We start from the raw sequence: 11,671 nt of genomic DNA, 5'->3' as shown, positions 1-11,671 counted from the left end.
AAAAACAGACATAGAGAATAGACTTATGGATATGGGGAGAGGGGAGAAGAAGGTGAGATGTATGGAAAGAGTAACATGGAAACTTACATATGTAAAATAGATAGCCAACAGGTATTTGCTGTATGGCTCAGGAAACTCAAACAGGTGCTCTGTATCAAACTAGAGGGGTGGGATGGGGAGGGAGATGGGAGGGAGGTTCAAAAGGGAGGGGATATACGTATACCTATGGCTGATTCACGTTGACGTGACAAAAAACAAAATTCTGTAAAGCAACTATCCTTCAATAAAAAATAAAATTTAAAAAATCTGCTTGTCAACATACAAGACAGGGGTTTGATCCCTGATCTGGGAAGTTCCCACAGGCTGCAGAGCAACTAAGTCCTTATGCCACAACTATTGAGCCTCTGCTTTAGAGCCCAGGAGCTGCCAACTACTGAAGCACACACACCCTAGAGTCTGTGCTCTACAAGAGAAGCCACTGCAATGAGAAGCCCGAGCACCACAACTAGAGTAACCCTCACTCGCCATAACTAGAGAAAGCCCATGTGCAGCAACAAAGTCCCAAAACAGCCAAAAATAAGTAAATAATATTTTTTAAAATAACAACTTTTAAAAAAGATATTGAAACAAGAACACAGTAGACTGGACATAGATTTGCCCTGAGAAAGACTGAAGCCTAGTTTCAAATCAGCTCAGTATCGGATTAGATTAAGATGATCTGTCTTTCCTCTATGTGGATACCTAGGAGATATTGCTGGTTTGGGTCTAGACAACTGCAATAAAGAGAGTACCATAATAAAGCAACACACACTAATCTTTTGGTTTCCCAATAGTGCACATACAAACTGTGTTTACACCATAGTCTATTAAAGTGTTCATTATTATTATGCCTATAAAGCAACATACGTATCTTAATTTTATAACTTTATTGCTAAAAATAAGGCTGTATATTGTCACCTTGCTTATTTAACTTGTATGCAGAGTACATCATGAGAAACGCTGGGCTGGATGAAGCACAAGCTGGAATCAAGATTGCCGGGAGAAATATCAATAATCTCAGATATGTATAGAACAGTCTTATGGACTCTGTGGGAGAGGGAGAGGGTGGGAAGATTTGGGAGAATGGCAATGAAACATGTAAAATATCATGTAGGAAACGAGTTGCCAGTCCAGGTTCGATGCATGATGCTGGATGCTTGGGGCTGGTGCACTGGGACGGCCCAGAGGGATGGTATGGGGAGGGAGGAGGGAGGAGGGTTCGGGATGGGGAACACATGTATACCTGTGGTGGATTCATTTTGATATTTGGCAAAACTAATACAATTATGTAAAGTTTAAAAATAAAATAAAATTGGAAGAAAAAAAAAATAATAATAATCTCAGATATGCAGATGACACTACCCTTATGGCAGAAAGTGAAGAACTAAAGAGCCTCTTGATGAAAGTAAAAGAGGAGAGTGAAAAAGTTGGCTTAAAGCTCAACAATCAGAAAACTTTAGATTATGGCACCTGGGCCCATCACTTCATGGAAAATAGATGGGGAAACAGTGGCTGACTTTTATTTTGGGGGGCTCCAAAATCACTGCAGATGGTGACTGCAGCCATGAAGTTAAAAGACGCTTACTCCTTGGAAGGAAAGTTATGACCAATCTAGACAGCTCATTAAAAAGCAGAGACATTATTTTGCCAACAAAGGTCCGTCTAATCAAGGCTATGGTTTTTCCAGTGGTCATGTATGGATGCAAGAGTTGGACTGTGAAGAAAGCTGAGCGCTGAAGAATTAATGCTTTGAACTGTGGTGTTGGAGAAGACTCTTGAGAGTCCTTTGGAGTGCAAGGAGATCCAACCAGTCCATTCTAAAGGAGATCAGCCCTGGGTGTTCTTTGGAAGGAATGATGCCAAAGCTGAAACTCCAGTACTTTGGCCACCTCATGCGAAGAGTTGACTCATTGGAAAAGACTCTGATGCTGGGAGGGATTGCGGGCAGGAGGAAAAGGGGATGACAGAGGATGAGATGGCTGGATGGCATCACTGACTCGACGGACATGAGTTTGAGTGAACTCCGGGAGATGGTGATGGACAGGGAGGCCTGGTGTGCTGCGATTCATGGGGTCGCAGAGTCGGACACGACTGAGTGACTGAACTGAACTGAGGTGGCTGTGCCAATTTCTTAAACCAAGAAAACAAAGTTTACTGCATCAATTCACCCTTCCTTTCATGAAGGATTTCTCTGTATCAACCAGTGCAGTTAAGATAGTATTTTACCCAGTGTTACCAGAACTTCTTTCAAAATTGGAATTAATCCTCTTAAACTCTACTACTCCAACAACTAAATTTATGTAATATTAATATCCTGTTATTGTATTAATAGCATCTCCACCAAGAGTACGTTCCATCTCAAGAAATCAGTCTCTTTGCTCACTGAAAAGGAACACCTCCTCATCCATTCAAGTTGTATGTGAGGCTGCAGCGACTCAATCACTTCTTCAGGCTCCAGTTGATTCCCTATTTTCACCACATCTGCAGTTATTTCCTCCACTGAAGTCTTGAGTCCCTCAAAGTCTTCCAGAATTGGAATGTCTAACTCTTGATTTTTTTACCTCTTCCCATGAGTCACAAATGTTCTTAACAGTATTCAGAATTGTGAAACCTTTTACAGGTTTTTTTTCCAATTGACTGTCCAGGATCTATTAGAGGAATCACTATGACAGCTGTAGCCTATTACTTCTTAAATAATAAAAAGAACTAAGTTGAAATTACTCCTTGATACATGGGCTGCAAAACAGATGCTGTTAGCAGGCATGAAAACATTAAATTTCATTGTCCATCTCTCCCTCAGCGCTCCTAGCTGTGTTGTCAATTCTGCTATTGTGCTAAATCGCTTCATGTTGTCTTGACTCTTCGTGACCCTATAGACTACCAGGCTCCTCTGTCGATGGAATTCTCTAGGCAAGAATACTGGAGTGGGTTGCCACGCCCTCCTCCAGGGGATCTTCCCAACCAAGGGATCAAACTTCTACTGCATTGGCAGGTGGATTCTTTACCACTAGCACCACCTGGGAAGCACTGTCAATTAACAATACTGTTTTGAAAGGAATCTTTTCTGAGCAATCAGGTCTCAACAGCAGGCTTAAAAGTTTCAGTAAACATGTAAATAGATACGCTGTCATCCACGCTACGTTGTTCCTTCCATTTACAGAGCACTAGCAGAGTAGATTTTAGCCTACTTAAGGATCTGAGATTTCTGAAAAGGAAAATGAGTTAAGTACCCTAAAACCACCACAGAGAATGGCAGCTTTTACTATTTACATGGTACCACCCAGTGTAGGTACACTGCTACAAACTCAAAAGAAGTGAACTTGAAAACTCTTGAAAAAGACTTAGCAGCATTACTATGTAATTTTTACCCCAGTTCCTTCTGAAATATTTGTATTTAGTCTGTGTCTTTGCCCGGTTCATAGTTGTCTTTATCATAAATATTTTTTACAAAAGCACATTTGAAAAGACTATGTATGTGATTCCAACTATTCCAATGATTCCACATTCTAAACAAAACAGTAAAAATAGCAGTGGTTGGGAGATAAACGAGTGAAAATAGTGGTTGGGCAAGATTTAAGGAGGAATAGAGCAGATTTTTAGAGCAATGAAAACACTTTATATCCTATAATGCTTAACACATGAGGGATGTGGATAATGGGAGAGCAGGGGAGAGGCTACCTATGGGTGAAGCAAGTGGTATACTCTTTGTTTGGCTAATCACTAGTTCTTGGTATTCTATAACTTGGTTTCATTACATTTGGTTCAGAGAAGGAAGGTGTAAGTTCCAATGCTGGCAATCCCTAAAATGCAAACAAAGCCAAACATTTCTAGACTTAATGAAAACTCCAGAAAGATATATACACCCATTCTTATAGTAACAGAATATGATGCTAAAAATGAACTCTACAGCTTCATATAAATTTCATAAATATAAGAAAATTTATTCTAAATAATCATTTTATACAGTTAATTACTGAAAAGGACATTCATTACTTTACTATTTACTTAAATGATCCAAACAAAATAAACATAGCAATACAAAATTGCAAGAAATTTACAAAAGCTGTACAAAATAACTTAACATTTAAAAATGGGACTGATACAGTCCATATGGTCTCAAGGGAGCTGTACAATTACAGATTTATGTAGCTTTTTTAAGGGGGTAAAAGAAAGGATGCTTTAAGGCTTCTTTAAGAGTGATCCTTTTAGCTGGTTCATACTCCAACATTTTCTGAATAAGGTCAAAGAGAAGCTCATGTTCAGCATCTTGGGAAAGCATAAATTCCTGAAAGGAGAAGAAATACAGTCAATAGCCTTTTCTACTACCATTTATTTTATTTACCCACCATGAAAGAAACTCAAGGTTTTGATCATTTAAGCAAAGACCCAGGCTTACCTTCAGAGGTTTACAACGCCTTGAAACGTATCTGCCAGCAGAACTATGTTCATCCCAGTCTAATCGATCATGATGGAAATATTTACGTTTCCTAAGAATAAATTGATATCCATTCATGTTTATAATGTTGACAATGAAAACTTAAAAAACATCTAGCAAAGGTGACTGACTGACGGCACCTTTTCCTTAAACATACCTGGTTTTCTGTATCATATGTTTTGGTAAAGGCCCAAGAATCCTTTCCATCATTGCCAAATGTTCCTTACTATCATGCGTCTAAAATAATAAAGAAAAGTTATTAACTACCTCTACTTGCACATTGTGTTTTGCTCTTATTTAACAGAGCTGCTCAATTTTTAGTCAATGGATAATTACAGGTCACCAAAGAATGTGATCTCTAAATCAGATATACTTATAGCAAGTTATAACTTACCGGAAAAAAAAAAAAGCCTACAGAGTAAATTCACCATATATTTCTTAAAGATAATTATCTGTAATATTCTTAGAAAAGTTTTAAATAAAACAAATTATGGAGGAAATAGTGTCAGAATTACACATAAAAAGGAAAAAGTGTTACCTAAAATGCACGTATACTTTGTGTTAAAGTGTCCATTCATATAAACAGACAATTTACTTTGGCAAAGCTATTGAAACAGATCATTGTCACTTACTGGAAATACTGTAAATCCAAGGTAATATTCAATAAGAATACATCCTATACTCCAGACATCACATGGCTGGGACCACCCTAAAGCTGCAAAGAAAAGCGAACTGTTGATGAAAAAATTCTCAATATTTCTTACTGTCTTTGATATTTGAGCTGGAAAGATCCTAAAGCAATCACTTAATCTAAGCGTAAACATAACACAATAGCATAGTATGTTAAGAATCCCGGCTCTGGAGACATCTGGTTTCAAGCCCTAAATCAGGCTTACTTTTTTGGAACAGACTTGGGGAAGAAAATTTTAGTCAAAGTCTCCATTTATTAGCTAGTAAAATGGGAGCAAGCTATACCATGCAAACACTAACATAAACTGTATGGAATATAACAGGCACTAAATTATTATGTTTAAAAATCCCATCATGTATTATAAATGTGAAAACTGAAATCTATCAGAATTAACAAATCTCTCAAAGTCTTAAAAGAGTTGACTATTTGGAGTAAATTTAAAATCCTTAATGTGTTTTATTATATTAACCCTAAAATGGAAAGAGAGTCCCACGAACACCCAGAACAGTAAATTTTAAAGTTGGCTTCAAAACAGGTCTCAAAGCATAGTTAAGAAATTCTTACCTAATATAACTTCAGGTGCCCTATAATGTCTTGTAGATACCAATGTACTGTGATGTTCATCATCATATGTTGCACTTCCGAAGTCTACAACTTTAATATCTGGATTTATTAAAGTACGTTCATCACGTTTCTGAAAATCATAAATGATGGTTAAGAAGGCATGTTAAGGAGGCATAAAATATTAATTTCGAAGTATGAATATCAAAGACTTACCATTTTGGGATTATATGCCTCTGTGTAGTCAGACTGTACAAATAAGATGTTTTCAGGTTTTAAGTCTGTGTGAGTCAACTTATTACTGTGCAAAACTGAAAACAAAACAGAAAAAGTTCTTGTATTATAAAAACCAAAAATCAAACTCCAAAGCTCTGCAACAAAAATTCTCTGATTTTCGTATGTCCAAAGAAGTGGTCAACATTCAATTGCCTGTTAGAAAACCATCAGGGACTAAAACCTACTATACCTTTCTAAAGTTAGTTCACTGAAAACCAACTGTTTAAAAAGTGAAGTAGTATACTGTTGTCAAGATGGTGAGATTTGTCATTCCTTTATTTTTAACCCAGTGGTTCTAGATTATCATTTTTAGCAATCAGAAAGGCTAATCAGTGTTATACAGGATAACATGTTATTATATGCTGGACAATATGCTTATTTACTGAATGGTATGCAGTAAACTGACCAACAGCTTATTATCAACTGTATCTTTCTCCTACCTACTCTTAAGGCAGTCTACCAAGTAGTGTACATTAGATTTTTTTCAAATATCCAAACTGGTCATTAAAATCAGTCTCACTCTGGAATGTTAAGCGCTTACAGTTCACAGACTTGCATATCTGGTATGCCATCCTCCTGATATGATCCAGTCGAAAGGGCAGAAAACCATTTTCCTTAATAAAGTCATAAGTACTAAGTCCCAATAGTTCAAACACAATGCAGACATGACCATGATGCTCAAACCACTCCAACATCTGGACACAGCGGCTATAAACATAGGAAAAAACAACTGAGTACAGCCTCTCACAATTCCAATCCACCTGAGGCCATTTCCTAAGTTCTATTTTGATACTTACAATGTACTGCTAGGATCTGTTGTATTTAAGTGTTCCAGAACTTGTATTTCTGAGCGAGCTGCTTCACAATATCTATCCACATTTTTAACTATTTTTACTGCTACATGTCTACCTCCCTGTTAAGAAAATTAAGTCCACATTAAAAAAAAATAAAGATATGTCCAATTCCATTTTTTACCACTCTTCAAACTGTCCCACTTCTATTCTGAAGCAGTATTTTGTTTTTCCAATTTATGGTCTGGCATTCAGTTGTCTAATTACATGTAATTACAGACATATAGTTATGTCTAATTATATGTCCAACTTCAACTCAGTGTAAGCAACTAGAATGACCTCTGGAAATATGATAGGGTTGATACAAGTTGCCTGACAAATTTTTTTTCATCAGCCCATCTAACTCATGTGACCTTTTTTTTTTGGGGGGGGGGTCTTTTAACTATGTACCAACAGTTCTAATTTAACAATACTGTGACATTATCACCTCAATTTACATTCCAATTAAGACATAAAACAAATATACATGGAGTAGTTTTCTTCCTATAGTACCAGTCACTGCCTAATCTTCATTTGGACCAGGTTGCCAAAGAAGTTGGGAAACAGTGGCAGTAAAATAAAAGAGTGCTAGTTCTTAGAACCTTACCAACCAATAGCAGGAAGCCTCCCCTAATAATTCATTTAGAAAAGCTTTGTCACCCCTAAGGAGAAAGAAACTCAAACAAGAGACAAAAGAAAATTTCTACCGTATTTCAATCAATTGTTTGAAGGGCAGGGATAAACTCATGACATTAACCTAGAAAGTGTTTTTAGCCCTAGCTTTTGTTATCAGTATCAGATATGTTACTTTCTAAAAACACAGATTCCTGAAGACTGGTTCAATATCTGGGGTAAGAAGTCTCCAGACTCCTAACATGAAACCAAGGCTAAAAACTAATCTAGAAAAAAACACAGAACTGTGCCCAGTGGGACAACAAAAAAATACCTCTGACACAATAAAAATCTATTCTCAGCTTGTAGAAGCAGCTTACATGCACTATAAACAGCTACTGCTTAAACACAAAGGGCTAGCAACTTTACTGAGCATTTCCTGTATCTAAGATTAAAAAACCCTAAGCTAAAAGGGTATAATGACAACAAATGATTCATGGTCAGATCATATCCTAAAACTAAATGTACTTTCTGTACTGTTCACCTTCCCAAGTCCAATTCCAGATCAAGAAACTTACGCTTTATGATCAATGCACTCCACAACTTTTCCAAAAGCTCCTTCACCTAAAGTATCAACAATTTCATCTAAAAGAGAGAAATAAAACTCAGTTATACCAAGAAATGAAAAGAGTTTACTTATAATAAAGGCTATCAAATGCAGATTATTCTAGTTGATGCTACAAATTTCCTTATCACTAGATAGTTCATTGGTCAACACTGCCAAAAAACATATATAACTATTTTTAGATCTAATTTCATTCTTAAGCTACTTTCATTAACTTTGATTTACTGTTTTGGAAGTTCTGTATAACATTAAATTTCTAAAGAAAGCAAAAACACAACCCCCCCACCAAAAGAAATGGAAAAAACAAAACAAACAAAAACAGAGAAAGAAAAAAGATTTCCAAATCCCTGAAATCTTAATCTATAAATAGATTATGTTATCTGAAAAGTTAATAAGTGTTGAAAAATATTCTATACATCTTGCACTTAGTACGTCTCCACTCTGACAGATCAGGTGACCCTCCTCATCATCCTCTACACTCCTGGTTCTTTTCCTTCGGTGACTCTTCTGGAAACGTCAAGTGCGCGGCACCAAGATCATCCAGCCAATCAATATACCCGAGTGAATTCAGGGCAGAATACGAAATTCATTCAGCGGGGAGATATTCAGGCATTCAGATACACGCCAGGCCACAAACGGTTGGCAGGAGCAATTTCAAATTCAGTCCCCAGAAATTCACAGGGCACATAGTTTATGTTAACAGGAGAAAAACATGGCAAGGAACAGATTTTCAGATAAGATACTCAAAGTGGCAAGGTAACAAAACATAATACAATTGTTTTTCTTAAAAAAAAAAAAAATGCTTAGTTGTAGCATTCACTGAAACATAAAACTTAAGTTTCTAGTGTCCTAATTTAATGTTGCAAAATTGTAGACTGTAATTATTTACTTGTCAAAAGTAGACTGTGGCCAAATTATAATTTCCTAGCTAATCTAAGAAAACAAATATCGAAACAGTAAATAAAATAAAAATTCTAATGTTGGGGAGAAAAAAAAATTGGCATACAAGAACACTACAGTATTTAAAATGTCATCTGAGCTTGAGCTCCAAATTAACACATAACCAACCCATAATGTTCAAATCTGTTTTTTAGTGATAAAAGGATTAGCCAGAACAAAGGCAATGCATAATCCTCAATCATACAAATATAAAAACCATACTTGTAGGTAAGACTTTCATTTATCAAAGCAAATCAAATTTCTTAAAGTACCATAAAAATATTTTCAGAATATCTTGTAATCCCTGCTATAAGCTAATAGACATTATCTACACTATTTCACAAGAATGACAATTAGTTGCCAATGATTAATAAAATGTTACCATACAATTAAACATGTACTGTATTTCAGGAATTTCCTATCCAATGCACAAAGAATCCTGTAAGTTAAAACTGAGATGACTTCATCTTAAACAGAACTTTCTCAAATGATCAAACACAATTTCAAGTTTTCCTGTTCCACATGGGAAATAAAATTTCCAAAAAATTTAAAAGAGCTCATACCCCATGTGAACAATGATATGAAGTGCTGTCGTGAATTCTGTGTTTGCTTTTATAACTACTTCTTCCACTTCTACCAGAGGACTTGCTACTATGGTTCTGATATCTGCTTTCATAATCTTTATGTCGATGTCCAGGTTCACATCCTTGACTGTAGTCATTTCTGTATTCATCAATGTAGCGTCGACTATGATAATCTTTCTCATTTAAGGATCTGCTTTCCAGGTAATAGCTAGAAAAAGAATTTGTTTTTTTCAATGCTTTTATGTTAGTATCAAATATCCTCAAATTTTCAGTAAATCTCTTAAAATAGTACTCATTAAAATTTTTTTCCCACCAAAAAAAGACTTCCAATTTTACAACCATAGCTGAAAATGGCAATCCATCAGTTATTTTAAGTCAATTCTAGTTTTAATAATGAAAATGTATTCCCCACCAGTTTTACTGAAATCAAACTGATATGTTAATATTGTAATGAAAGTATTTTCCTAAGAACCCTCCTTACCTATCAGATGTTTTAGAGTAATTATATCTGCAGCGCTTGTTCTCCCGTGCACTGCTATGCGATCTCTTCTTTCTTTTATGACTGCCGCTGCTGCTCTTCCATTTTCCATAATCCCAATCTTTTTCATCCCAATCAGGACAGTAACTTCTTTTTGAGTGTCTCATCTACATAAAAAACAAGTTTTCCCGGTTAAGGTGTATCCCACATGTCAACATTTTAATAAAACTCGTCCTCTAAAATTCATCCGAGTTGTGACGTTTCAATTGTTCTTTTAAATCAAAGCTCAAAAGTCATTATTACTCAACTATGAGGGAAATCCTTTCCTGCCGAAACTACAAATACCTAACAACTTGAAAAAGACGTTATACAAAACGACTTTTCATCAACTACCGATCATACCCGTACTAACACCTGGGCTCGATTCCATACAAAAACAAACGTCGAAATCAAGACGCTCCAACTGTTCCGAGAAGGGGCGGCAGGAACACCACGCCTAAAAGGCCCGATCACCCGACTTCTCACAGGCTCCTTCAACTACTCCATATTATTCCTGTCTCCTTGAGTTCCTAAACCTAACTTTTGCTTTCACCACTGAGGGCAGACACTCGCCATTTTCCCTCGAGTCGCCTTACATCGGGTCAATGTGTTCTTTTCTTTAAGAACACAGATCCTCAGAAGAGCGTGACTGAGGCACATTCCAGGACCCAAGTCATCGCCAACTTCCCCCACCCCACCCCACCGCCATCTTAGAGCCCGTCCGAGGCCAGCCGTCGCAGACAACATGGCGGCCGCGGACGCCCGAGCTCGGCCCTCCCCTCTTCCTCTGAACGTTCTCTCAAACGTTCGAGAACCTCTGCCCGCCCAGCGAACTCTTCGTTGCGGATCACACAGAAAATCGCAGCGACGGCCTGGACAAAGCTTGGAAGACGAGCGAACCATCTTTCTGCAGCTAGGGGAGGGGAGCGGGCGGCGGATAAGAAAAGATCACCGCGCCAGAGACTGCGGGCGGCCAACAAGCCTGTGGGAGAGCTTCACGGGCGTTCTCAAGACACAAAAGGGGGTCCCGACATCTAGCCCGCTTCTCCCTGCGTCTTACCGTGTTGGCCAAAGAGTCCAAGCCTAAGGAGGCAATGCTTGCAACACAACCACGGAAAAAAACCAGCTCGCTGCGACAAGCTCCCACGGCAGTATGGAGCTAACAACCGCAGCGTCTGGACGTCTGGAAAACAAGATGACTAGGCAAGCGCGTCTCCGCCTCCGGGCGGGGCGGGGCGTGCACGCGTGTAGGGCTGAGCTGGTGAGCCTTATGCGCAGGCGCTGGGTAGGGAGCTTAGAGACAATAGGTGGACCGAGGAAAGGCTTTGTCAGCGGCCATTTTGGCCCGCTCTCTGTTCTCTGAGAAAACATTGTGTTGAGTAGAAAAGACTTGTTCATCCTCACTAAAAATTGTGTTCGTGAACACTAGAAATGAAGAAAAGTGGGGGAAGCGGGTACAAAGTAGCGTGTGTCCTGATTGCAACCGCTTAAACTGAAAGATTACACCATTTGCATCAAGTAGCCCGAAATTAGGAATTGTCTGGATTTGGGCTTTTGTTCTG

The 11,671-nt window shown here is 37.9% G+C and overlaps 1 protein-coding gene across 1 annotated transcript; it reads right to left on the bottom strand.

Annotated features, from left to right (window-relative positions):
- Positions 1 to 3,955: 3,955 nt before the first annotated feature.
- CLK1 (CDC like kinase 1) lies at positions 3,956 to 11,327 on the bottom strand. Its single transcript, XM_005909825.3, has 13 exons — positions 11,170 to 11,327; positions 10,074 to 10,237; positions 9,572 to 9,800; positions 8,486 to 8,576; positions 8,023 to 8,089; positions 6,800 to 6,916; positions 6,544 to 6,710; positions 5,943 to 6,037; positions 5,730 to 5,859; positions 5,107 to 5,189; positions 4,632 to 4,711; positions 4,436 to 4,526; positions 3,956 to 4,324 (listed from the first exon to the last, which is right to left on the bottom strand). The coding sequence occupies exons 2-13, from the start codon at positions 10,235 to 10,237 to the stop codon at positions 4,181 to 4,183; spliced, it is 1,458 nt and encodes a 485-aa protein (XP_005909887.1). The 5' UTR covers positions 11,170 to 11,327; the 3' UTR covers positions 3,956 to 4,180.
- Positions 11,328 to 11,671: the final 344 nt, after the last annotated feature.

Source organism: Bos mutus, chromosome 2, assembly GCF_027580195.1.
Source record: "Bos mutus isolate GX-2022 chromosome 2, NWIPB_WYAK_1.1, whole genome shotgun sequence".
Taxonomy (NCBI): Eukaryota; Metazoa; Chordata; class Mammalia; order Artiodactyla; family Bovidae; genus Bos; species Bos mutus.
The sequence above is the reverse complement of the archived record's forward strand: the minus strand, read 5'-3'. Positions and strand labels throughout refer to the sequence as shown.